Source organism: Lagopus muta, chromosome 17 (genome assembly GCF_023343835.1).
Source record: "Lagopus muta isolate bLagMut1 chromosome 17, bLagMut1 primary, whole genome shotgun sequence".
Lineage (NCBI taxonomy): Eukaryota > Metazoa > Chordata > Aves > Galliformes > Phasianidae > Lagopus > Lagopus muta.
Genome location: NC_064449.1, coordinates 7,163,082 through 7,189,771, shown reverse-complemented (window position 1 = coordinate 7,189,771; position 26,690 = coordinate 7,163,082). Strand labels below are relative to the sequence as shown.

General features: G+C 42.2%; 1 protein-coding gene across 18 annotated transcripts in view; it reads right to left on the bottom strand.

Annotated features, from left to right (window-relative positions):
• Window positions 1-26,690, bottom strand: part of KDM2B (lysine demethylase 2B) — a 103,473-nt gene that overhangs the window by 27,954 nt on the left and 48,829 nt on the right. For 17 of the 18 annotated variants that reach the window (XM_048963815.1, XM_048963827.1, XM_048963820.1 and 14 more), the window contains 3 exons: window positions 22,806-22,932; window positions 15,569-16,023; window positions 8,360-8,446 (listed from right to left, as the gene is read on the bottom strand). In XM_048963815.1, coding sequence (XP_048819772.1) covers window positions 8,360-8,446; window positions 15,569-16,023; window positions 22,806-22,932 — 669 coding nt within the window. The remainder of the gene's footprint in view (window positions 1-8,359; window positions 8,447-15,568; window positions 16,024-22,805; window positions 22,933-26,690) is intronic. The other variant, XM_048963818.1, reaches the window with a different exon arrangement.

Here is a 26,690-nt window from a genome sequence, read left to right as displayed (position 1 = left end):
ACAAAGAGCTGAAGGACAGCTTTCCCCACGAGAGCACAGGTGCTCAGCTGTCACCTACAGACCTGAATTGGGTTTGTAGGAAAACATCCAGGACAAAAACAAGCAAAACACTCTAGACTCACAAAGCTGCTTAGCTTTCATCAGACTTTCTCCACTTCTTTTGTTAGATTTGCTGATTGTCAAAAAGAAGAGCACTTCTGTGCCTTGTATTGGTCTACTAGTGCCTGCAGGAAAGTCATGAAGTTGAAACAAGACCTCATTTATATTCTCAGCAGACTTTAATTTCACTGTGCTATGGAATCTAAAAGGAAGCCATCTTCTCAGGGACAGAACATACAATTCAATTTTGTTCTGAAAAGTGCATGCAGGATTAACGTCCGTAATTGCACAGCACATAACTGTGGAATGACAAACGCCTTCCACACTGCTCTGCCAATGTGCTTCGATCCAGAAACAAAACTATTCAATCTCAGATTTGTAACTTAAAGCTCGAATGGTTTTCATCTTGGGGCGGGGGAGAACACAAAGATGCTTGAAGACTTAATCAGATCCCAGTCTCAGATTTTTTTTGTTTTGCTGGCCAATTCAGCAATGAAGGTAGTTGGGCTCGTAGCAACACAACCTTAGACCCATCAAGTCAGTTCACATCCACCTCATTCAAAAAAGCTCTTACGACTGAAGTAGTTTTCATCAGCACTTCTACTATCGTGGAATAAAGAGAAAGCAGCTACCTTGAAAAATGGCAATTGAGACTTTAGTTAGAAAAACTCACGTTACTGAATATTCTCGCTTATGTTGGAAGAATGACAGTGGGGAAGAACACATACATTTTCCAGTACGATCCTTTTAAATCAACAGTTTGAAAAAAGAGATGTCTATTCATTTTTTTCAATCTGTTCAAATTTCTACTCCGAGCCAAAAAGGCTCTAATTTACCTGTTTGATGTATTAATCACATAAAGGTATCGGTCAAATTTCAAAGCAAATGGCTGGGAGTTGATAAGAAGGGAAAATATTAAGTCAAAGATGGAAGATTAAGAAGGTGCTCATTCAAGTCCTTGCTATTTATAATTACTCCCTGAAGGGACACAATATTTCAAGTACAGCCTCTTGAGGTGAGAAATAATCTGTCAAGTCACCAGGCAAAGCTTTTAGACTGACTGTGAGGCAACATGCAGCGAAGCTCTTTGGGCACGTTATGTATGATACACAAGCACCAAACCCTGAGACTCCTCCGGCCTGTGTGGAGTTATTGCAGAAACAAATTTGTCTCAAGAACTCACGATTGTAAGAGATCGAAGTGCTCAGAAAAATAAACAAGCCAGACAAGGAACTGCCCCCAGGAAAGCAGGCATTTCACACAAGCTCTTAGCAGCGTCAGCAACTCTGAACTCCTTTGCAAAGTACCTGAAGGAGTCCTCACTTCTGGTGCATCAGGTTTCTTTCTGCTCCCATAGAGTTAGCAGGGAAAAGGCTTAGTTCTGCATGCGTGCAGCTACACTGGGAAGTCCCCTTAAATAAAGAAAAAAAAATCCCCCCAACCCCAGCTATGTGGTTTCACTTCTTAATGGATCTGTCAGGAGCCAGAACTGGGGCACCTGTCTGAATAAATGTGGGACTCCTCTCAATGGCAACTATTGTCCCTTCGGAGTAAAAGAACAAAAACTCTTCACAATTACTTACATAGCTTATTCTGATCAAAATTGAAATGTAAAGAGAAAAACAAATTTTAATTGATCTTGATTTTCTTTTGTATTTAAGCTACCTTCTGGTAGAAGAATTATTAGCATGTGATAACTATTAAGAGTTGTCTGATTTGCAACAGAAGAACTTAATAATCAGGGCTTTTTATCAACGAAAGGGATTCCTAACACATGTTTGTATAGACAAATCTTGCACACTGGACATTTGTAACTGTTGTTGATGCCAAGCAGAGGTCTGGCAGTGCTGTGTGAGATCACTTCAAACACCTTTACACTGGTGCCCAGCAAGGACAAAACGCGACAGCCTCAATCCCCTTTTTGTTCTCGTGGCATTTGAACAACTGAAGTAAAACTCCATGTGAATCACAACCAGAAAAAAATACAAAGTCCAACAAACTACACAGAATTCTTCTGGTGTCCTGCCTTTTTTTCTTCCCTTTCCCTATTACTTTCCTACAGAAGACTGAATTTTCACTTCAGTTTTCAAATGCTTGTTTTCCATTGTCAGTGTTTGCTTTTTAAGATGTTCCTATTGTCACAGGAAGTACCTGAACAGATCTCCAAGGCTGGCCCATCCTGGGGAATTTGGCACAGGTTTCCCACTGCTACTAGGAATGTAGCCTTGCTGGTGGTAGCCCCCAGGCAGGCTGCTGGAACCGATGCTGTTTTGATGTTGTGCCATTTCTGCATGCTCAGATCTGCTTCAGACACCACTCAGGTTAAAGCACTAATTGCTGTAAGTAGCACCTCCGCACTCTCACTGCTCTGGGTGGAGCTGGCCTAGCAGGAGCTATGGTAGGAATTCTTAGTAAGTAAGCAAGTAAAAACTGGAAGTATTTATTCAAAGGTTCTCAAGAATGTTCTTTGTCCACCTAGCACCTCTTCCTCTGCATGTAATGAAAACGAGATGTAAAACAATGCTCAATACTTCTGAAAAACCACAGCTAAGATCTTTTTCAAGTTGCAATTTATCAAATCTCTTGAACTGATGCTTCTTCTTCTAGTTTCTACTTGCATTCAAATTTGCTGCATCCACTGATTCTTAAACCATTTACTCAGTACTTCTGCTGTTTGATCCAATGCACGAGGTTACGTATATGTTCATAAAAGTGGAGCCATACTTAAAGAAGCTCTTACTAGAAACTGATAGATCTTCTTCCCTTCCAAGCATTACTAATGTAAAATACAAAGAAGAAAGAAAGTTTCCTTGTTAGAAACATGCCTAAGGACCTTTGTGGGCTCCAGATATGGACAGACTGAGAGACTGACTAATAGCATGGCCTTTCATTATTTACAATACAGGTTATGTCTAAGAATCTAACACCCTTCTCATCACTGTTGTCTACTTTTTGTGTGTGCTGTGTATTTCAGACCATGAACAATGATCAGAAACTTTACTTCCAGACTACATTTATTTATGCTATGTTTGTACTTACTTGTTCTCATGCCAACTTTGCCCACTACATAAAATAATTTTTCTCCTCCCCTGATATTTATATTCCCTGAAGTACTCACACAAAGCAATCAGCTCTCCCTTCAACTTTGTTGTGCCATGCTGAACAAGGCATGTTCTTCTTGCCTCCTGCCTTAAACAGTGCATCTTGAATACCATTTGTGGTCCTGGAGTTCCAAACCCACCCTCATCTCAAAACCACCTCTAGTGGAACTAGAATAGAGCAATAGAGATGATCAAACATGGTATGGCTTGTGTACTGGAGAAGACCAAAGTTACTACTGCTTTCCAGCTTACGAGTATAAAGAAAGCGACTGAGAAGCAGTAACAGGGATGTAACAGAAACACTGACAGCACACAGAGGGCAAATGCGACACCTCGCTCCAATTCCTCAGAATCCATTATGAATGGGGCATGGAGTGTATTTCTGATATGAAGGAACAGATCTGAAACAACAAAAGGAAACTGCGGGGTGCCACAGCTACTAGAAAGACCAACCAAACGCAGGAAAAGGTGTTTAAAAAAAAAAATTACCATTTCAATTTGCGACATGTAGTCATTAATTTTAAACAGGGATATTGCCATTGCCCTCTGATACTTTTCAAGTATCTTCTCTTAAAATCAAGAAGTTACAATTACATGGAAGAAGTGAATGAGCAAGGGGTCAAAAAAACAGCCACGTTTTCCAGTATCGTTAACCAGCCACTGAAAATTACAGCTTCATCTCCTGCTCCCAGCTAGACCCATCTACCTGGATGCTTGCTGTCACTACAAATGCAGCGGTTCCAGGTTTGTGGCAGGTAAAAGGGATGAGAATCCAGCTCTGTCTGCATTTCTCACTCTTCACAGAACAACGGAGTCAGGCCAAAGACATTTTACTTTTTTACAGCTGCTCTTCATAGACAGCTAAAGATCTTTATCACAATAAAAACAGAAGGCACTTCCACAGAGTGCAATTATGTGTTACTACAGCTGACTATTGCCTTCCAGAAGTAGGAAATGGCTGGAAAAAAACGTATTTTCTGCTTCAGCCATACTCTGAGGTCCTTTCATAAAACATTAGCCCTAATCCTTGCACAGATTAAATGGGAAATCCGGTATTGTAGGGCTGAAAATCTTGAGAGGGGGCTTCAACACATCATTTGATAGCAGCTCTCTACATCATTGATCACAGATGTGCCACTGCTGTGACTTTAGTGTAAGCCAGGCTCTGCTCTCCTTCCCTGCCACCCCAAAGTCCGCGTCCCAGGGCTGGGAAGGAGCTCATTTCTTACAGTTTGTTCTCACTCCCATAGGGTAAGAAATCAAAAACCTGAGGCAGTACATCCTACAGAGCTCTTCTTTTTGCACAGCAGACTGTCATTACAATAAAACACAGACAGGGCTCAGCACCAAGCAAGGACAAACTACTGCTGCACAAACCAGCAAAGCAATGGGAACATATTAACAGCTGCACGCTTGCCAGCAGAAATGTGCTGTCTAGCCAGCAGGTACACACACTGTCAGCCCGACATCCGGACATGTAACATTTCACATTCCTGATCCTCTGATGAGGACTAAATTAGGATCATTGTGCATATCCTAGGATCCCTGGCAAATCAAACACACTGTTAAATGAGTCATTAGCAGACAGGCCTCTTCTGACAACGTTCTCTTCCAGGGCCAATTCTCACTACCAAAAGGGTTCTTGCAAGAAAGTCACAAAGATGAGAAGTATGATCCAGAAGAGGTGCCTATGAATTGCACGCTGCTTCCCTATTACCATAAAATAATAATGATCCCGATGTTTTACCACAAGGCTTTCTGCTGAAGGTTTCACAGATCCTTATAAAGATTAATTTCACTCCTGGGAAGAGAAGCAGGATCCTCTAATCTGGGAAGGCTCAGGGAGAGGAGAGGTGTCATTTGCCTTGTATGACACCAGGCTGCAGCAGAGCTGGGAGCAGAACACAGACCTTTGCCTCTCATTTTGTACACCAAATATAAGATCATCAAATGCTGCCTATTTATTTTATCTCCTCGCAAAAACATTTTTGATTGCTACTTCTGTCTCTTTTCTCAGTGAATAAATTTTTTAGAGAGAGCTGCAGTAAATCTGACAGCCCCAAATGCCTTTAGAAAGGATAGACACAAGCAATGTGAAATGGGGCCACGGCATATGGATGGGACTCACATACTTAATGCAGTGTCTCGCCCGTTGCCTTATCCACTGTGAACTGAGATTCAAGGGGAGAGAACACGTTTCCTTTCTAAACCCTGGGATTTCAGTCTTCAAACTGCTGTTCTGCAGTGCAGAGCTGTGCACGCTGTTGGCACACCACACCAACAGTGCGTAAAAGAAACTGTGACTCAATTTTAAAGGGAAATATTATTTGCTGCTTCTATAATCACTGATTACTAAGGATATATTATTTCCAAAGACAGTCAGCCTAACTAAGCAGGGCCTTTCACGTCTTGTGTTATTCACAAGCTTCAGCCATTCACCTGAATTCAAGGACCTTTTACTTTTCCAAGAGTTCTCTACCTCTGCCCTATGTTTTCCTCATTCCATCTCTTTTCAGTGCTTGGTCCTCTCCTCATCCTCCTCTCTTGCTGTCTGTAGTCTCTTCCCCTCCTTTCTTTACAGTCATTTCCATTTTCTTTGAAATGTTTTGGCATTTAGTGCCGGCTTTATTCTTCCTTCTCCATCTGCTGCTCTTGTCTTTCTAAATTTCTTCTGGAGGCTTCTCCTGGGAGAAAGGAAGAGCCACGTTTTTTCATTTACTGCCTGCTCTTCCTGAATTTCAGTTTTGCTTCTTTTGCTTAAAGGACTAAATCAGACAATCCCCCTCCCCCTGGAGCTGGTGTACCACTGTAATGTCTTCACACCAGCCCCACCAAAGCCAGTACCACGTTGCACCCTATCTGCCTTTCCTTTACCCACCAACATCTCTAGAAAGTCACTGAAATATCTGCCATTTCTCCTGTATGCTAGAAGGGTAATACTGCAGCAAAACTACCACCAGGTGTTACTTCCCTGCCTTGCGCTCAATGCTCATGGCGCCTTCCAGCCCTGCTCCACCAGCTGAAGCCCCATTTTAAGGGAGTTCATCTTCCCTAAGGGTTTTCTTCTCTATCAAATCTTCTGTTTCATCATCAGGACTCGCAGGGGACAAAGGAAAGCTAATGAAGCTTAACCACTTACATCACTGCTTTTATACAGACTTCTCCTATACTGTCTTTCTAACGTATTTTAATTTGGGGCTCAAAGTCACAACCCTGAGACATGTCCCAGCTGCCTCCCTCCTCCGGGAACACACCAGGAGGACATGGAAGGTGATACAGATATCTGGCATTAGAAGAGTCCAGGAAATAACAAGCTTCTTCTGCAAAACATTCAGCCCTATCTGCTGCACGCCTTTCAGCTTCAGCATAACACAAGTTGATCTCCAATTAATCACTGATTAATTAAACTAAGTATGAAGACTGTGGTGAAAGAACTACTTCTGTTACAAGTTTCCATTTGCCAGCTTCAAGATAAAGCCTGACTCTGTGAAAGTCTTCCTCTTATTTCTGTGATGCATATAATTGTTATTGTAGCTTAGCATGGATGCCTTTAAAACATTCTGCTTTTAAAAAGGATACTGGAAAACAAGCACCAGAAAGCTAAAAAGCCAAAATCCTGTAGCCAGCAAGATGGGTTTTGCAAAAAGAAATGAGATGAAAATTGCACAAAAAACCCAGAATCTTTTACAGTTACAGTTGTGTTGCCAAATATAAGAAATGAGCCATCTATTGACAATTCCAAAATGAAATGAACAAGAACACGAGCAAACACCAAACCTTCTAAAAACCTCCAAACATTAAGATCCTTGCTTCTACCAGGCGCTCCAAAAACACAGCACAAGAGCCAATTGTTTCTTAGATTTGCTTTGCAAGTTTCATGTACCAGTTCTGCTCCGAGCACAGAGATTCTGCTTTATTCCATGTCTGGAGATACCTGACCAGTAAACAAACAGCAGCCATCAGAGCAGCAGAGTGACAAATCTGACACCTACTCCTCTCAGTTTTTAAACAAATTGTTGTTTGAATACGTTGTTATTTTCAGTTACATCAATGTTTTAAACACAATGCGTATTTCTATGGATCTGTTATAATGCAGAAGGGAGAAATGTATTTAGCAAGATATAACTGATCTGAAATGCACCCAGCTAAAAGACAGAAATAAACCAGAAGCACAACTCCTGCTCGCTCTGCTCCACTCTTCCCTGGCAGCTGCTGAAGTTTATGGTTTCCCACTTCCCATCTGAAAACAGCAAACTCTCAGCTACAAGTGACTAAATGTAAAGCCACAGCAAGTACACCAGCAAAGAGAGAACGGGGAAAGTAATTTGCTCAGCTAATGACTTGAAAGTTATATACGATCATAGTGACAACAGATTTTCACAGAGAAGCCTGATTTAAGTTGATTGACCCTTTCAGCATTTCTAGGGAAACTACGTATTATAAAACTAATTCGGTGAAAAATGACAGTAAAAATAGAAGCGATGAGACATCTTCTAAATAAGCAAAGCTGCTTTTACAGCATGCTGAATAGTTGGAGTGTGGAAAACATACCACTGTTATAAATAACAGTCACCCTTTTGACTTTATTCTTAATTATTTCAAATTCTTTGTAGGCATTAACGAAGCAAGCCTCACAGTTTTGTGAAGAAAATTACTCCCATATAAAGGAGGAAAAATGAAGGTATGGGTACAGAAAACAACCCTTTGAAGTTAGTGGAAGATGTACAGAAAACATAGGAGTTCTCACAGTGTAAGAAAAGAAACACCTTCTCATCCAGACCCAAGTGTTTAGCAAGAGACCAGTCTGTAGCATTTACACAGCATTTAAACTTACACAAAAAGTTACATCAACACTTTCAGACGTAGCTGCAATTTGTGAATGACCAAGTCACATCCAAGTTTTATGCAGATAAGTGAGGCCCAAACAAGTTCTTTTTCAATGGAAACTGTCCATTTCTCCCTACTGAGGTACATTTATGTTCTGCTTCAACAGATATTATGTAGCTAATGTATTTAGTCATAAAATTATCAAAAAATAACCTTCCATGTTGGAAGTGCTAGCTGCTGCCTATGTCATATGAAACACTTTGCCAGAATACAGCTGAAAAACCACTAAGACCTGGCACAGCAATGATTAGTAGGTAATCGTGTCTCATTACCTTTGGGGTCTTCTTGGGCCAGCTGACCACAGGGACACCCGAAATCGCAAGATTTTGGTCATCATCAGCATGTTCTTTCAGAATGTTCTGTTGTGAACGAAAAGGTCTTTATTAACCAGAGGAATATTCTTCCGACTTAGGAGCACAGAGACTTAATGACTGTAATATCCCACCCTCACGAAGAAGAGTGATGTGCGCTCCACTGATTTGTTACATCTCTGTAAGTTCATTTTCCTTCAAAACTTCAAGTCACAATGAAACTCTTGCAAGTCTTTAAGATGCAAAAGATGCATTTCTTTGCAAAACAGACAGCGAAATCACTCACAAATAGCCTCAAATGTTACAGATTTCTTTAAAATTGGTGTCTCCAAAAGACTAGTGTTTCCCACTGGTACCGGTCTACTACCAATATTACCTTTCCCTGTACGTACACACTAGTTTGCTGAAACCCAAGCAATCACCAGCACCTGTCCCTAATCAATTCTGCAGAAGACCCAGGAAGATCTGGACTCTACCACCATTAGTCCTGCAGTCATGGGGCGTTGGCTGGGCAGTTTGGAGGAATCTCGAATGCTTGAATACAAAGCTGAGTCACGATACAGAACCACCACACATTGCAGCCTTTATGTATGGCAATTCAAGAGCACTGTCATTTCCACTGCCTTTTCTTCCACAGAGAAGTGCAGGTCAGAGTTGGTGCAACCCAACTCCCTTTGCGTGATCAAGTCAGACATTCAGCTTCCTGCACATTCACTAAATTATCTGACTTGGGCTAGTGCAGTATGAAAGGAAAAGATTGGTCTTCCCTCCTTCCCACCCCCTCCAAATCCTTTGCGTTGATGAAACCTCATGCATCCTAAAAATCTCAGGAGTGGGCTGTGCTGGCTCACACAGCTCCTGCTGCTGTGACTCACCGCCATTCCCATACAACTCAATGCAGGGGTGGGGAAGAAGAACTCCTTTTAAGTGTACTCAATGGTGCAGTCAGGAACGGTCCGCGCTCCCTGCGACTCCCCCTGTGCTTACTAACCTAGCCACAAAGCTCTTCATGTGGAGTGCAGGCTGCTGGAAGAGACAACAACCGAAAACAAAAAACAAGTCCAAAGGAAGATTCTGCTGAGCTGCTGAAAACTAAGGCCCGAGTAAGTACTACCAGGTTAAGGAAAAAAAACTGCTCCAAGAGCACAAACAAGGACTGCAGGTTGGAAACTACTCCTAATATAATTGAGGAGGTCACACAGACAAGGAAAGTCAATGATGTTGCTCCAAATTACAATGACTTCTTGAAAAAAAAGCTTAACTAGACACCACCAGGCATTGGGCACTCTCAGTCCCCAGTGCAGAGCTTTAATAAACAGAAATTTCACACACCATGCTAAGAGATCCGAAAGTACAGTAATTTTTTTTAACATGAAACACACTTGGAATTCCTCTCTAATCAGCTAAATACGATGACACACTGTAGCCCAGTGAGCATCTCAGCAAGGCTCTGCACCAGTGGCCATGGGCTTTCCCTCCCTGGAGCTACAACAACTTGCTGGATTCTGCTCAATTACCCACCTGACCTTAATCTGGAGGTGTTTTCCTATCAGAGGCCGCAGAACCAGCACAGTGCTGGTCCTGTTATCCCAGTAAGGCTGCTTTAGATGTTGACTACCCCCAAAGCAGTCCTGTTACCAAAGTGAGTCATACCAAAAGGCAACACAATGCTTGGCACAGCCTACAGCACACAGCCAACATGACGGTCTTCAAGTGGAAGATCTTTCAACTTTCACACATTAGGTATAGCAAATGAACTCCTGATGGAGTTGAGCAGGGCTAAATGAACACCTCTTTCCTCGTGTCCTTTTCACACTAGAACAGCAATCACAGCATTACACATGACAACATTCTCAAAGTTACTCTTCAGTCATAAAAATGGAGAGGCCTTTGTGTTGTAGCAAAACCAAAATTCTTCGGAGGAAGAAGGCAGCTCTTTACTTTGATACGCTTAAATTTAGAAATTTGCAGGACAGCAAACCTCAACCTTCCCACTGAGGACTGTGAGAAACTCTGAGATCAATAGAAAGCAGAGTACGTTCCAGGAACTTGGCAGAATACTGCAGGTTTCTTGTTATCATATGTATCATGTGAAAATATTATCTAAGGAGAAACTTAGAACTGTGGCAGTTTATCGTATCAGCCAGCTGAAAACAATACATGTCTCAGCAGCAGAACCATAACCAAGCCACAGCTGCACAGACAAGTGTCAAATGTCAGCACACGGCGGGGTGGATGGAGGCAGCCTTCTGTTCACCTGCTAAAGAAGGGGGGAAAATAAACGAAAAACAAAAACCGGAGATAAAGAAAGGCATGAGGCTCCAGTTAGCCAAACAACCTGATGCTCATCCAGCTCAAGGCCGCCTGATTCAATGCACTTGAAGGCTGTGGTGACAACAGCAGGTAAGAAGGGAAGAAATTGATTATGTATGAATTAAGCTTAGGCATTAATTTCACAAGCACAGCAAGGAATAACTCCCCTGAAATGCATTCTGTAAAGGGAGGGTGGTTTTTTTTCTGCCATCAGAATAAGAACAGGGTAAGATTTCTTGGCAAGAAAAAGTAAGAACATATTTCAGTAGATATCATCTGTCTTGCACAAGAATCTGCTGCTGCTGCCAAGGAGTTGCGGATATTTGACAAACTCCGTTCTGCAAACTGAGTTTCTTCTGCCCTAATGGACTTCCACAGTGCCTTTGAAAGAAGAGCAGCATTTTTGCTTTGAAGTGGGGAAGGTCTGTGGCATTTTAAGAGGCCGATCTCACAGTCCTCTTCCCCAACAAGGGAATTATCATCCTGCTAGTAATGCAGGAAATGCTCTGTGCTGAAATCAGAGACTGCATACAGACAAGCAGTGCTGGCAGTGTTTAATGTGGGCTGCAGACTGCTCAGCTTTACCTGTCTGTGATGTGGGGTGCAAACTGAAGCAAGGAGCAAGGTGGTTACCTCTCTGTTCTCTTCTTCATGCCTAAGCCCACCCTGACTGCATCTTTAGCAGGCTGCCGTGCCATTTGGCAGCTAAATATGAAGTGGAGAACCCACACAAGGAAACTCTTTCAATCCCCAGGGTTACCATCTTAGAAATATTTATTCCTCATCCTATTTTTTTTTTTCTTCCTCATCTGCTCACTGTAGGAACATGTGTGACACTTCAGCTGCTACTTCATTTTTAAGTTGAAATACAAGGAACAAGCCATGCCACGATTTCATACCTGAGCTTTAGGGCATGCATACATGGAACACAAGGTGCAACTGCAGGCTGTGTGTGCTTCCAACAGATAACACCAACAGCAGTGACGTGGCAGCAATGGCTGCAGAGCCTGCTGGTGCTCACCCTGCCAGCAGCTACACTGCCTTCTGTTCTCTGTGCGGTGTGGGTCAGCGGAGCACACTCACATTTGCTGCACATACTCTCTCACACAGGGCCCAGCAGCAGACACTGGGATACAGACAATATTGCATCTCCTCTGCTGATTGTTCAGATGCCATCTGCTAGGGAGTGAACGCTGCTGTCAGTAATCGCTGCTTGGAAGCTGCTGAGAAGCTCCTTTAGTGGTGAACACCAGGCTCGTGGGATACAATTCCCATACAGCAGAGCTGCAGTCAACAACTATTTAATTCCTTGTTTGAGATGAAAGAAGAACCGACCTGCTCCCCAAGTGAGGCCCGTGCTGTGCTCTGCAAATGAGCCTCCCTTGCATTGCTGCACTCCATCGATCATGGTGATAAATGGAATCTCAATCTGCAGAGGCATCAGCTGGACACTTCTGGACTGCTGTGTCCCCCCTAGATAGTCACAGTTAGTTAGGAGCTTAGACAACATGCAAGGAATTTACACAGGCTTAGATTAGTTTTCACTCTCCCTTCTCATAAGGAAAACAAATTACTTCACTACAGAGAGTCTCACCTACTTGACATTAAATACTGCATATAGCTGTAGTTGTATTTACCACACAGAGCAGTAATCCACTCACACATACTGCATCCTTGCTTCAGACAGGAAACCATGAATTCTCTGCAAGTTATCCTGATTCTGTGAAACTTTGCATTACTGAATAAAATGGTTTTCTTTCTCCAGTGAACTGCCCTTGTCTGTCTTCTGAAAACACCGAGTATCTATCCGAGGCACAAAGACTTCAATGTCAGAGAAAAAGTTCCTGAGTGTATTTCATTAAGAAATAAAACTACTACAATAAACATGGTTTTATTTTTTTCAAGAGCTGCAAACTTTCCAAGCAGAGCATGAACTTTCAGACATTCTGTCAGAGCATGTTCTTGCTGTGCGCCGGTTAAAAATAACTCTCAAGCAGGAGTACTAAAGGGCTGCTTTTTATAGGCTGCATTATTAATCCATCACATGCACGAAATTCAGGTTGCCCACAAAACAAACCTTGTGAATACAGCTGAATACAGGCATGGCACAAATGGTCTGCAAAGCTCTTTCTGCAGGATCTCTACCTCCATTCAGTTGCACCAATGACTGGTGCTCTGGGGATTCTTCAGAGCTGCGGAACAGATGCCAGGCTTCTGCTCACTCTATTGCTATTGCTAGCAGCAAAATCCCCATATTATTATCTGTTCAAGTTGGAAAGCTGGTAGCAAAGTAAAAGGAAATATGATTTTGTGGTCAAGGAGATAAAAATAATTCTGGAAAAATGGGCTGTATTTCTTCTTCTGTCATTATGTCTCTGTATGACACATAGAAAACCTTTCAAGTCAACACTTCACAGGTGCCACCCCTCCGTCACACCTGGCTTGGGAACCAGGTGCCGAGGATCAGAACTTCTGTCCTACAGAAACGTTAAGCAATTACAGTTTCAACACCATTAAAACTATCTTTTGCAAGTATCACTCTTGAACAACACTAACTATTCCAAAATCACATCAGAGACACGTAAAAACGTATCCGAAATTACGGTCACTTAATCTTTTTGCAGCTCAGTTATCTACCTGTGAACCATGGCTAACAGCTCATCCATCACCACTTGTGTAGCAGATGACTGCTGCAGTGATGAGCACCACTGAGATCCCCATGGGAACATCGCTATCGCCGCGATCAGCCAAGGGTCTGAACAGCACAATGTTCCTCAACAGCAAGGACAGAACAAAATCAACAGCAGCTGCATTCTGCACAGCAAGCATCACAGGAACTCTGCAGGAGCCATTATGTTAGAGAGACGCTCAAGGAGCTGAAATGAGTCATTAGGCAACTTTTCCTTCGGTCAGCTCTACCCCATGAAGGTAAAAGCATGTACTGATGTGGTTGGTTTTGTTGTCTTAACAGCCAACAAACCTAGTGAAACAAACCATGCAGTTCAAGTACCGTGTGGATGACAAGGAGACAGGAATTATTTACTACACCATGTTAACACACACTCTCTGAAAACTGAGAGCTGCTATGTGGGACAGCTCTGTAAAAAGAGAGGTAAGACAAGAAAGTTCTTCAGCAGTTCAACTATTCACAAGAACACTCATCAGTCAACAACCTTTCAAGAAGACTTGCTCTGACTAATCCATCCCAGCTCACCAACGCTCAGGGGTGATTCCAGAAAACACCATTCTGCAGCATGTATGATGTTTAGATGTGGTCATGAGCTCTTAAACGAGCAGGGAGCCATGAAGATCCAGATGTTGGGCACATCCTGAAGGTTACAGTGCGTGCTGGCACAGACTGGAGTTTAGATGCAGGCAATTTTCTGTGCAATTATCAAAGGAGATGGAACATCAAGATCACAACTCTGCCAAGAGGCACAAAATCAACTGGCAGATGCCCACTTCATACCAATTAAAGCACAGCGGCACTGAAAGAGCACAAGGGTCTTAAGTGTCCACTCAAAGTTCTCCATCTCTGTAACCATGAACCCGCTGCTCTGGGGAAGGCTAAGAAAGCACTGCTCCTACATGGCGTTGGAAACCAGATTCACATCTGGTATCTCACCATGTTCTAGTAAGAAGTCTTGCAGTGCAGTGCAGTTTGTCCTAACAGAGCACGCACACTCGCACCTGAACATCCGCACCACGTATCACACGGCGCACCTCTCCTTGGGGTCTCAAGAAGGGGCAGTTTATTTTTAAGTGGAACTTGGTCCACACTTTAAACTTCAGGAAAAAAGTTCCTTCTGCAATGCAAACGCCTGCCTCCCCCTCAGACTGTGGCTTACACCGTTCTCACCTACAGAAAATATGTCGCTGAAGAGTCACATGATGCACAGTACACAGAAGCACCTCAAAACCAGTAATCCAAGCACAAGACTACCTATTAATATTAACAGTTTCAAATCAGGCCCAATTTTCATGTTACTGAACCTATCTGTACTAGAGAAAGATTTTAGTTTTGTTTAAGACCAAGCGAAACAAAAAGAGTACGCTGGTCTCAACTTTAAAAATGTATTAATACACCTATTTCACCTGATGTGAAAACAAGGTAGAGAAAAGCTAACCAGTTCATTCAAAGGAATGCTGCAGATCAGAGACAGAAGCAGCAAAGCCATGAGGCCTTCAGGTAAAACCTATCCCTGTGTCCAACCTACCACCTCCTGTACACTAAAAATCTGAAGAGCAGATCTGTCACTAGTGGGCATTCGCTCCTCACACCTTCTCCACACTGTACCAGTACACTGTACCAATGGAGAATAATTATCAACCTATAGAGGGCAATGGAGGAAAAGGAAATGAAATAGGTTAAAAAATAAAAAATAAAAAATGAAAAGGAATAAGAAATGCTAGAGGAAACATTTGACAATCTTCTGCACTAAAATCACACGTGTATGTATTGCATGTGTCAGTTACACACACTCCAGAAAAGAGACTCAAAAGGGAAGATTAAGACTATAAATATAAACAGACCGCTTGAGGTATAATATTTACACATGGGACATAAGTGCTAAACTGCAAAAGGATGTAAACTTTTGGTCCCTGAGCACAGCTGCAACAGTCAGAAATGGCTGCACTGCATCAATCAAATCAGGCTGCAACCAGCTGCCTCCCCAGTGCAAAGATGGCTTGTGTCAGAGGCACAACTTCCCCCTCCATGGCATAGCAGGCTGATAGGAAGAGGTCACCATATACAAGCTTCTACCTCTCTACTGCAGACCTTTGCCTCCTGACCTCCTCCTATCTCCTGTGCCCACAGGACACAGTTTGTACGGATCAGAAAGCTATCACACTCACCTTCATGTCCTCCAGGAGAGCCTGCGGATCTTCAATGCCTTCTGGAACACACTTCTTGTTCTCTGGGAGAGATTCAAGCTTTTCCACCAGGGCTTTCAAACCCTTCAGTTCAAATTCTGTGAGATGAGTCCATTTGGTTGAAACTTCTGTAGCTGGAGACCCCGTTGGTGTTTTGGGATAATCCGTGGGGGTCGTTGATTTTGCACTGTCATCTGACTCATTAGACAAAGTTCTTTTTAGGTACCTCATTACTGTGGCTTTTTGTTTTCTCCCTGCACCCTCTTTTCCTTCTGAATGTGTGCTGTTGGGTGAGGAGGAGCCATCCACCAGGGATTTGGAGTTCTTATCCAAGCTGTCATCCTTTTCCTCCCGGATATGAGCATCACAAGATTCTTCATCCATGTCTAACCACGAATCTGATGAATAGCTGTCTATGCTGCGTTTTCTCTTTGCATCTGAAAGTTAGAAAAGGAATGCTGAATCTTTACCCAATATAATTAATAGCTTAATGCTTCTGTGACTGGGACTAGGAGCTGCCTATTTAAAAGGGCACTGGATAATGCCAAGTCAGTATGCGACAGGAATGAGCTTTATTCAGCCTATTTTTCTGGGTTGTTTTTTCATTTGTTTCATTTTTTTAATGCTGGCCTTTTTGGTTAAATCTGCTCAGTTTAAATGACTGGGAAAAATTTGGGGGAAAAAATATGCTTTCTTTAGCACTTCAATCTTCTGTAATTTCAATTGAGAATATGCAGAGTTCACATACAATTAATTTTTCTGGCAATCCAAAAGAGATCAGATTCAGTAACCTTACAGCTTTAAAATAAAAGTTAGCAAATAAATAGGAAAGGAAAAACAATGGGAAAAAGCATGTTAAAATGCACTACAACATCTCCTTTAAAGCAACTCTGCATAGCACAAAACCAACTTCTCAGAACTCTCTGTTTGCAAGCAACCATTGGTAAAACAAAAACTTCCATTTGTTACTGCACAAATACTCTTTGCTCTTCAGAGACAGAAGATTACAGTTGTGCTATTTCTTTTTTGCAGACAAGTAGCCTAAACACACTGAGAAATGCAAGGCCAGAGAGTCACGTGATGTTGCTTCTCTAACTGCAGCCCCTGATACATTCTAGGTACTTTCTGAGAAAATTTAAACTCAAGTTTCTGATTCTACAGAACTATTTATCTTAGTTTCATATTAAGTTTCCCCTAAAAATCCCCACTGTTACCCAACTGTATGCAATCGAGCCATGAAACCTAGGTAGGAAACTAGTGGCCGAGATTCTGGTCACAGCCAAATCCAGCTCCATGTGTAGTACAGGCAAACTTCCTCCCTGCATCCCTCCACTAAAACTTCACCATGAAGTAGCAAGAATGCAGTTTGTTTTGTGTGTTGGAGTGGTGGCATGCAAAACTCCAGCGCAGCTTCTCGTCTCTGCTCCATGCTAACATACCTCCATGCTTCTCTTGGAAAAATAAAACGGATTAGGAAGTATCTTAACCAGAACACTTCAGAAACACTAGGTTGTCCAACTTCTATTTAATACTGCTTTTTCCTTTGTCCACAGAAGCCAGCACACTTATCCACCTCAAAGCTATATAATCAGCTTATGTCATTTTCCCATTTTACAGTTGAAGAAACAGATGCTTGGGAGAAAGAAGGATTTCTCATTGTCACACATCAAATCTAGGGCAAAATCAGGAATCAGAGTCCAGTCCCTTGGGTGCAGCACTGGAGCCTGTTCTCAAGGCCATGCTGCCCTGGTGAACTATTTAGCAATTGACTGAAGCACAAAACCCCATTTAGGTGGGAGAAGACACCAGCAATAAAAAAGAAGCAGGAGAGAGCAGATACACATCCCTGTGCTGCTAGTACTAGTACAGTGCTATCAAATAAATTGGTGTAATTCTGTACAAAGAAAATTATGTTTCTGTCTTCCTGTGCTGTGGCTCTGCTGAACAGGAACTGATGGCTGTAACTGGGGCAAATCACGAGCACAGATAAGGCATAAGGAAAGAGAGGGAGATCACGTTATGGAGCTGTGAATAATTTACTGCAAGTAATGCTCTGGTGCTAAGAGAAAACAGCCTTCAAGAGAGCTCCACTTTTTGTCTCTTGCTCTGATCTACTGAAACAAAAGGCAAGAGAAGAGCAGAGCATCACAGCATAGAAGGAACCATTCCCATCAGAAGCAGGCACACCAGGGCCAGCAGCTCAGCTGTGTCCGCTGCCACTGCTCCGCACAAACCAGGCTCTGCTGCACCGCTACATCTGGGAATGGAGAGTCACTAAGAATGAACACACACAAATTAATCTAACCTCAAGATGAGCCATCATGAGACAAGTGCCCGTTTGCATGCCTGACAGTTACGTGATGGCTGCCCTAACTCTACCCATGGGGCAGGGCTTGCTAATAACCTGAAGTGCAGCAGCCTGTTCTGCAGCACTGGAGGATTACAGTCCTGTTACACCATCAGATTAAGAGTGGACTGCTTTCAAGACTCAACAACTGTCTGCTGCTGTTGCTAATTTAAAAACAAACAAAAACAAAACAAAAAACAAGGGAATCAATAATGGATGGACATCTTCACAATGAGGAAGGTTCAATTTTGTGTTTTCAAGTATTTTGTTATAATGCAACATGCCATGATTTTTATTTATTCATTTTAATGAATACAGTGTCTGATTCAGAGTTACTACGCTGTACGAGTATGCCCTACATAAATGTAATCTGTACTTACTTTGTCAAGAAGTGCATTTTAAGCACTATACAATGAGAGCACCACTGGCTTGGAGGTTTTTTTTTATAAAGCCTCTCCGTGGAAAAGAGCTCCTAAGTGCAACTGTGGTTTCTTCCAAGCCAATGCCCCAGCCAACACCTGGTTAGAACTCCAGTTTCTCAGTGGTTGGCCAGTTCAGATTCCCATCCCACTGAGGCAGCCCTAAAGACCTTCATCATTCCACAGTGCTAAGGAAATAAACCCAGGTTATACAACCTGCCCGTGGTATAACTCAGAAGAGCAGCAGCTGCCCAGGTTTGACCACAGGGCAGAGCTGGAAATGCCCTCTCCCCTCCCCCCGCCCCCCTGCAATTCAGTTCTCTGTGATGCTGGGCAAATCACTTAACTTTCTCCACGTGTTACAAGTATCCTTGTACAAGAAGGATAATGTTACATTTTCTTTCCTTGCTGAAAAGTGACTTCTTGTATTACAGGACTTAGAAGATATGGAGGAGGTGAGGTGTAATTACAATATCTTTTGAACTCTTTACAGCAGACCAATATCTAATATCTACCTTGCTATTTCCAGTTTCAAACCCTGGCACAGCAGCTCCTATTGGTCTGCTAAAGACAGCAATAACATACTTGTTAGCAGGAAACCAAAACAGCAGCAACCTGAGCATACCAGAACTGTACTGCATGGAACACTCCGCACAGAAATCACTCAATGTAGCCCAGTACCTGTCCATCAATAAGTGAATCTATTCTGTCCCCTGAGAAGGAGAAAGTAAAGACATGGCTCCTTCACCGTGCCAGAGAGCAGATTTTCTTCATCCATCAGGCCTAACACACAGTTACAGCCATCCTGTTAAAATTTTAGCAATAGGGATCTTAAAAGCTGCAGGCGACAGAGAAAGCGTATTTCCGATAGCATGGTATCTTCTCCCAATTACTCTTTGTCAGCTCACTCTCAAGATCCATATCTCACTGAAGGTCAATTGTGCTTGAAAACATCCAGTACAGACTCATTCATGATAAGAGTAAAAATAATGAAGACATATCCCTCCTGAAACACTGCATGGTCAAATCCAGCTTGAAACCCAAATAGAATCCCTTTCTGACTTCAGCTGGCAGGATAAATGTTGCAGCTGAGAGGGGCAGGGAAAAGATAAAGGGGGGGGAAAGAGATGGTGTGCTTTTACAGCAGCCTGTGATTTCTATCATGTCATCATTCCCCTGAGCGCCTGCCCTACAGTGGCAGAGATGAGAAGAACAGCTCTCCCTGCCTAGGAGGCAGCTGCCTGAAATCTCATTCTGGGCCTGAAGAACAGGAAGGGAATCCTCAGTAGTCTTCTCCTCACTTAGAAGAGCAGGCGTTTTCATTTAGGGAGTGGGAACACACAGGGTTTTTGCCTCACCTGCAAGCACAGCTTGTTTGCTTGTTGTTTTCTGAAGTTTTGGGAGTCCAGACATTTAAAAAACAGAAATACAAAGAACAATAAAAACTGCTAGAGCAGCATACAACTATATTGTCAGGGTATTACAACACAATCACAGTAATAGATTTTCTTGAGTAGGCAGTGTCTGGAAAGAGTCATTCGTGCCCAAGTACATAAATACTGTGCAATGAAAATGTAATGTGAAGAGTCTAAAGATATCCTTAAAACACAAGTGATTACAAACTCAGTTTCCTGTGTTCTCCAAAGATGTTCCCCATCACTGCAGTAAACTGTTTTTTTCAAACAGAAGAACTGAATCTCTACTGAACCTATGAAAAATCAGCACCTTGTGAATCCCAGAGACCATGGGCAGCATCCCACGTGCTCTCTGCAGGATGTCATCAACTAGAAGTCATCCCTGATGCTCCTGAGATCCAGTAGGACTGTTCTATCAGAAGGTATATAAGAAAAGAAAGTAGAACAGCTCAAGGGTGGAATAAAAGAGAAATACTTCTGGAACCCAAAAGAAAAGTTAGTAAGTAGACATTTAGAACAAAGTGTGTCAACAAAGAAAAAAATTAACGGGGGAAAAATAAGAAACATTAGTAACACTATCATTCTTCAAGAGAAATTTCTGAAAAAGAATACAAGGATGTGGAGATTTTTTTCTGAAACCAAGGAGGACAGAAGACAATTAAATCTATCGAGGGGCCTGCAGGGAAGTTAAGTACTTTGTTCCATTTCTCTTTAAGGAGAATGACGGGAAATTCTTCGTCAAGGGATACTCTCTCATGGGAAATCAAGGCACTGCTTGAAGATAGAGAAATCTCTAAGGAAGAGATGAGCATTTAACAATTTAAGGACCTTAGCAGTTCTGAAGAAAAGTTTCTAAACCAAAGCAGCCAGTTTCTGGAGCACTGACATCACTTAAATCTTCCATCCCACTGCGGATGCACAACAGTAAGATAGAGATATCACAGAACAAATAACTTAATTCAAGGATTAAAATTCACGGAGATTTACTCGAATCAAGAGGCTGGATGCTGAGATCAGTTAAAAGAAAGACAAGCAAGTATCTGGAACAGTATTACTCAAGCAGAACAAACAACATAGCTTTGTAAAGGTAAATAATGTACCTTTACTCCTGGAGAGAACTTGATAAATGCCAAACTGAAAGATCCAGCAGATATAGTAGATCTGGGCTTTTGAACTGCAGTTCTCAGCTAAATAATTATTCTAAGGTTAAGGCTCTGCCAAGAAATAAAAAGCAAGTGTCTGACAAAGTATAAATCTGTCACTCCTGGAGAGAAAAACCCTGGATGTCAATGTCAGAGATTTTATCAGCATGCTAATACCTGAAGTCAAAAGATAGCAGGCAGGCAGATGAACCACATGCTGTCAGTGGATAGCACTTCAGTAAACTGGAAGAGGTGATCTGTTCAAGACAGCAATAACAGCCCAGGGCCTGGCACCAGCATCCCTGCAGTGGGGCCACACATCAGATCAGCCCAGCAGTCTCACTGATAACAAACATGTTGCGTTTTTGGGAGGGTTCATTTTCTGTCAGGTCACTGAACTGATTCAACTCACAGGACAAGAGCCACAAAACCAGATTCTCATCTTATGAGAGCAGTGTGTTTCTTTTGTTAGCTTGAAATGGCCATAAAACCATGCTGAATTAACAGTGAAACAGTTGAGAATAGTGTCACTTTCCAGCAGGCCAACAACTGAAGGCTCACAGACAAGAAGACTGTCAGATGACATTATTGTCACCAAATCATTTCCCAAATAGCTGGGGCTGACTTGATGCCTGCGCAGTTGAGACTTCGGTCTTGCAAAATAATCCTTTTCCATCCAGACACTGGACATCTATGGTTCCCAGTGAGCTTTTATATGATTGGAATATCTCCCAGTCAGTAACTGGATGGAGACACATTTCATGGGGATCACCAAATCATTATCAGTAATTACTGAGCTGGGCTTGAATTCACACTGGTGATTTAGCTGGAAAAGGTCCCATCTCAATATCCTGAACCATGCACTCTCCGTATCTAATTTGTTCTGAAATCACACCTCAGTGATCTGGCACCCCCACCTTGCCAACAGGAAGAGCCTCTTTCTGTGCCAATGGTTTTTACAACAGTAGGTTGGATCTTTATTTCCTAAGGAATGCAGTTACCAGAGTTTTGTCGTTGCCTTTTTTTCACATCGCTAATCCAAGAGGCCAATTTGTCCTTTGTTCAAGATGATGTTATACAAAAATTCCTCCACGTGGAGTTCCTCTTTTACTATCCCTTCACTCAGGGTCTCAAAAAGGGAGGTAGCAAGGTCCACAGACTCGTTCCAGTAAAAGGAAGGAGGAAAAAAGGGTAGTTCAGAAAAGCAACAACTGGAATTGCGCCACACTGATGCAAAGCTCGCCCCAACACCAAGGCAATGCCTTCCTGCCCCAGGCACCCCCATCCATCTCTGCTGGGGTCCATTTTCAGCTGTTGTTTTAAAGGTTTCTGTGATCTCCTCGTTCTTAGATTATAGATCACGTAGGTTTGTGTAGGTGTATGCTTGATTTTGTTATTCTCTGCAACTAGAAGTCAGTCACCAAACAGAAAGAATTAAAGTCAAGATTAAAGAAAAGAAAAAGAAGCCAGGTTTAGTGACCAAACTGCATTCTGTAGAGGAGACACGCTATAAAAGGACTAAATATCCATCCTACCAGAGCACATTTGCAATGCACGCATTTCTGGCTACTAAGGTACTGTGCCAAACACAGCAGTAAATCCTCAACCGTTTGGCAGATCATCTCAACACGAACAGTACTGAAACCAAGAAATAAATGCATCCAAAAATTATTTTCCTGGGATCTGCTTGCTTAGGAATGCTCAATAAAGACCAGAGTAAGTTGGTGCTTCATAAAAATGCTTAAGAGTCAAAACCTCCCCACCTCAAAACAAACAGTTTGTCAGAATTTCTACAATTCTCCAATTTAATTTATGATCTTCTCCGTAGGAAACAAAGCAGTAACTAGCCTAGGGTGCCAGCATCGGTTTGAACACGCAGTCAAAGGATTCACTCACCAATTAACATTGATTCTTTCTGGTACTCTTTGCTGAGGTGGCAGCGCTGGGTCACACAGGACACGTATCTCTCCAGAACATACCAGCACATTTCATAGTAGAAAGGATAACGGAATTTGGCATGCACCTGAAAGCAAGAGCGAGACTGTCAGTCCACGGGGAAGGGAAGTTTGCAGCACAAGGGCCAGTCATCATTCTCCTCATGTTATCAAGAGCACAAACAGTGTGCAGGGGGAGGGGAGGGAGGGTGGGAGCCGCGTGAGCCGTACGCCTTCAGCATACAAAATGAGAGCCTGCCTGCCTGCCTGCCATGATAGCATCATTTCTTGGTTCAGTAATTTGTATCCTCCTGGGGTGGCGGGAGAGGAAAGGGTTTGCGTTCTTGTGAAACCATGGAAGTGATGGGTGGCCCCCACAGCATTATTTACCTACAGTATAAACATAGGGTGGTCACATACAGATGTCAGTTGCCAGAATACAAGTTAAAATAGAAGCGCATTTTTTTCTTTTCCCAAGCACTATCAGATGATTTTTTATCAAAATGGCAGCATTACCTAAAATGACTCAAGCAGGAAATGCATCTTTTCTAATTATCGTCTTCCCAACAGTTTGATTAAACAAATGAACAAATTCTTAATTACTGGTAAATACACATTACAAGTAAAAATCTGGCTTGTGGTTTATGCTTAATATTTTGGTAGCAAGTTAACTTTTACCACAAACAAAACAGAAAGCAGGACTGTAACAAAAGACTGCCAAGCTGTGCACTTTTTCTTCCATCTTAGACCTGTTGTTCTCACAGAAAAAGCTTATTCTCCAACACTGTACATTTGGGAGATTATTTCAGATTAAGAAGAAAATTAAGAGGGTTTCGCAGCCTTCCCCTACAGTTTGCTGTTTGTGGGAGTCACTGCACCAAGGAAGAACCTAGGAAACTCCTAAAATGCAACAACATACATAAATTGCTTGTGATTTGTTAAAAATGGATGCCATGCATCTTGCACACTCTTGTACTTAACACTGCACACTTCTTTCTCCTGGTGACACAGAAATCTGCATTTTGCAGGCCTGCACACATGCACTGCACAGGATTATAGGAACTGCTTTAAGACACATTAAGCACTTTAACAGCTCACCTAGCCAAGAGGCGTCTGCCCAGCTTTAATAAAAATGCAGGACTGCACTAGAAATACCGTTACGTTGGAGAGCCCATTTAAACAACCAAACAATACAGAGCACCACCTACATCACCCAAAAACCTGCAAAGTCAGAACAGACCCACTATCAGCAGCATCAGGCAGCTCAGGCTTGGCTCTGCACAGCAGGCACAGTCAGAGCATCTGCCTGGTGACAGAAGCACCCACCTGAGCATGCTGAAGGCTTACAAGAATGCCCATGCTTGAGAACCATTCCCAAGGTGGGTAAGGAACTTGCTGCTGTTCCCAGAGGAAACACAAACACTTTCAGCAATGAAACAAAATGTAATTAGGGGAAAACGCACTGTATTGTCCCACTAAAGGTATCACAGTGCCAGCTTTAAACACAACATGGCCATTCCCAGAAGTTAGGATTTCTTAAATCCAACACAAATGCAGCTGACAAATCTGAACTGCGTGTCGCTACGGGTCACTCATCCAGCAGAACTGCAACTCTTCCAGTGTTTCCCTGCACTGTTTTTGTTTTGTTACAAAACATACTGGAAACATAAAAAAGGAAAAGGAAAAACCAACAAGCATCCCCTTAAATGTGAGCATATTTAACCCCCGGGCCTTCTTGAAATAGAAAATCTTTCCTTCGGTTTAGTTATTTGTCACAAAGAAGAGACCCAGTCACTTATCACTACTACAGAACACAGGGGAAATTAGCCATGCTAAAATATATGCTAATAAAGGAACTCAAATTTTTCCAAGAGAGCACTGCAGGAAACGAAATTTGCGAAGAATTGACTTACAAAAACCAGGAAGCCGCCTTCCACCCCTCAGCCTTCAAAAGGTTTTCAGCCACATGCCTGGGAATATTAAAGACATCATTGCTCAACATTTGTTGACAGATTCTGAGCTTCACCAAATTTAGTTGTTACCAATGTTAATTCAATGTGAAAGACAAGGCAGTAATGCATGCAGTGCTCCCGTTATGTATATCAATCTTTAATATTCAATTTGAGTTCCTAATTGCTTCGCTATCAATGTTCCAACCCACAGCAAATCCCTCCATGCTTCTGTAATTCACCATTTGCCCAAGAAGGCTCTGCTTTCACAAACTTTCAGAAGAGCTGCCAGATAAGGTGAGAGATGCCGTGCAAAGACCTGCAGTGGCTTCTGCCATTACAGCAAGCCTAACTCTGCTTCAGAAATCCTTTAAAATTTGCCTAGTGGAGAAGTAGAGAGGAGTACATTATTTATGACATCTCTGGACATTTATTAATTATAATGGATAAGAACTGTATTGCATATATGTCCACGCTTCCACCACTGTTGAGTTATGATCAAATGAACTCTGATTTTGGAGAAAAAAAGGAAGAAGTTCTGTGCTCAATTTAAAGTGTAGCAGCTGATATGGCCACTGCCTGAGGATCAGATCCCCCACCAGCATGGAGACCGAGTCCATCATCTAATGGGTGTTTCCAGATCTAACTTCTATGATTAATAATTTACAATCCACGGAATATTTTCTCTAATTATTCCTGTGCAGTGAGAAAAATCATCTCTGGAGTATGATCCATTTCTTCAGTTCAAAGTGAAATAATTGTAGAGACTTGTATCGCCCTCCAAAACAAAACACTCCAAGCAAGCAAGGCACAGACTTTCCTTAAGAAATTATTTCCCTTCCACAATATCCATGAAGATGATTACAAACTCTATTTGCATTTCATCACTCCAATCAGAATCTTGGAAACCAATACATGATTATTTGTAAGTTATGGTAGTATTTAAAGTTAGCAGATTAAGTTCCAGAAAACCAGATCAGCACAAACAACATCATCTGTGAGTGACCACCTTACGTGTATCTGCCCTCTGCACATTGAAATCTTTTAGAGGTGTTACATATAGATGAGTTGAGCTCAGGTTGACACGTTCTCCCCCTTCAGCAACACAGAGCAGTGACACCCCTATGCCAAGCTGATGCATCTCAGCACGGCAGCCTGCTCTGCAGTACTCAAGCTGGTCTAGCAGAGAGCTAAACAGCTTGGCCTATTTGACTAGCTGTTAATTGGCCTCTAGGAAAGCCAGACTGCAAAATGAGAGTCTCTACAAACTGTAAGGCTGGAGAAGATTTGTTTACCTCAACTGCACATTAGGAGCTGTTTCCAACAATAGACATGTTTTTTATTACTCCTTAAAACTATTTTAAAATGGCTATAACCCTCTTAAGAAGTCTCCCAGGGATATGAGAAATTAAGCTAGAATAAGCATGACAAGTACATAAACCAGGCAATTTTATCAGGCTGTAAATCAGCATTACTGTTTCAACCATGTATTTATTCTTGTCTTAGCTGCTAAAACAATAACAACTACACCTAGCATAAAAATGACTCTGAATATCAGCAAAGATGATTAAGCATTATATAGCAAGTTTAAACACAGTGAAACCTCCATAAAATTGCTCTGTGCCAAATGAAGAGGGGAAACACACCTGTATTACACTTTGATTTGAGTGTGGCGAATTACTTCGTCAACCACATCATGTAATTTACTTCTGTGCTGCACACAATGGAAAGATCAATACTGATGAGAAAGTCATTTGCAGTACGTTCACACTGCCAAATCTGTGTGAACTGCTTACTGTATGGAGCCTGCCATCCTAGCCTGTGCATGGGTAAAATTATTTGGGCAAATAAAATTATTTGCACAAAGAAATCACAAAATTTGATTGGCAAAGCAAATA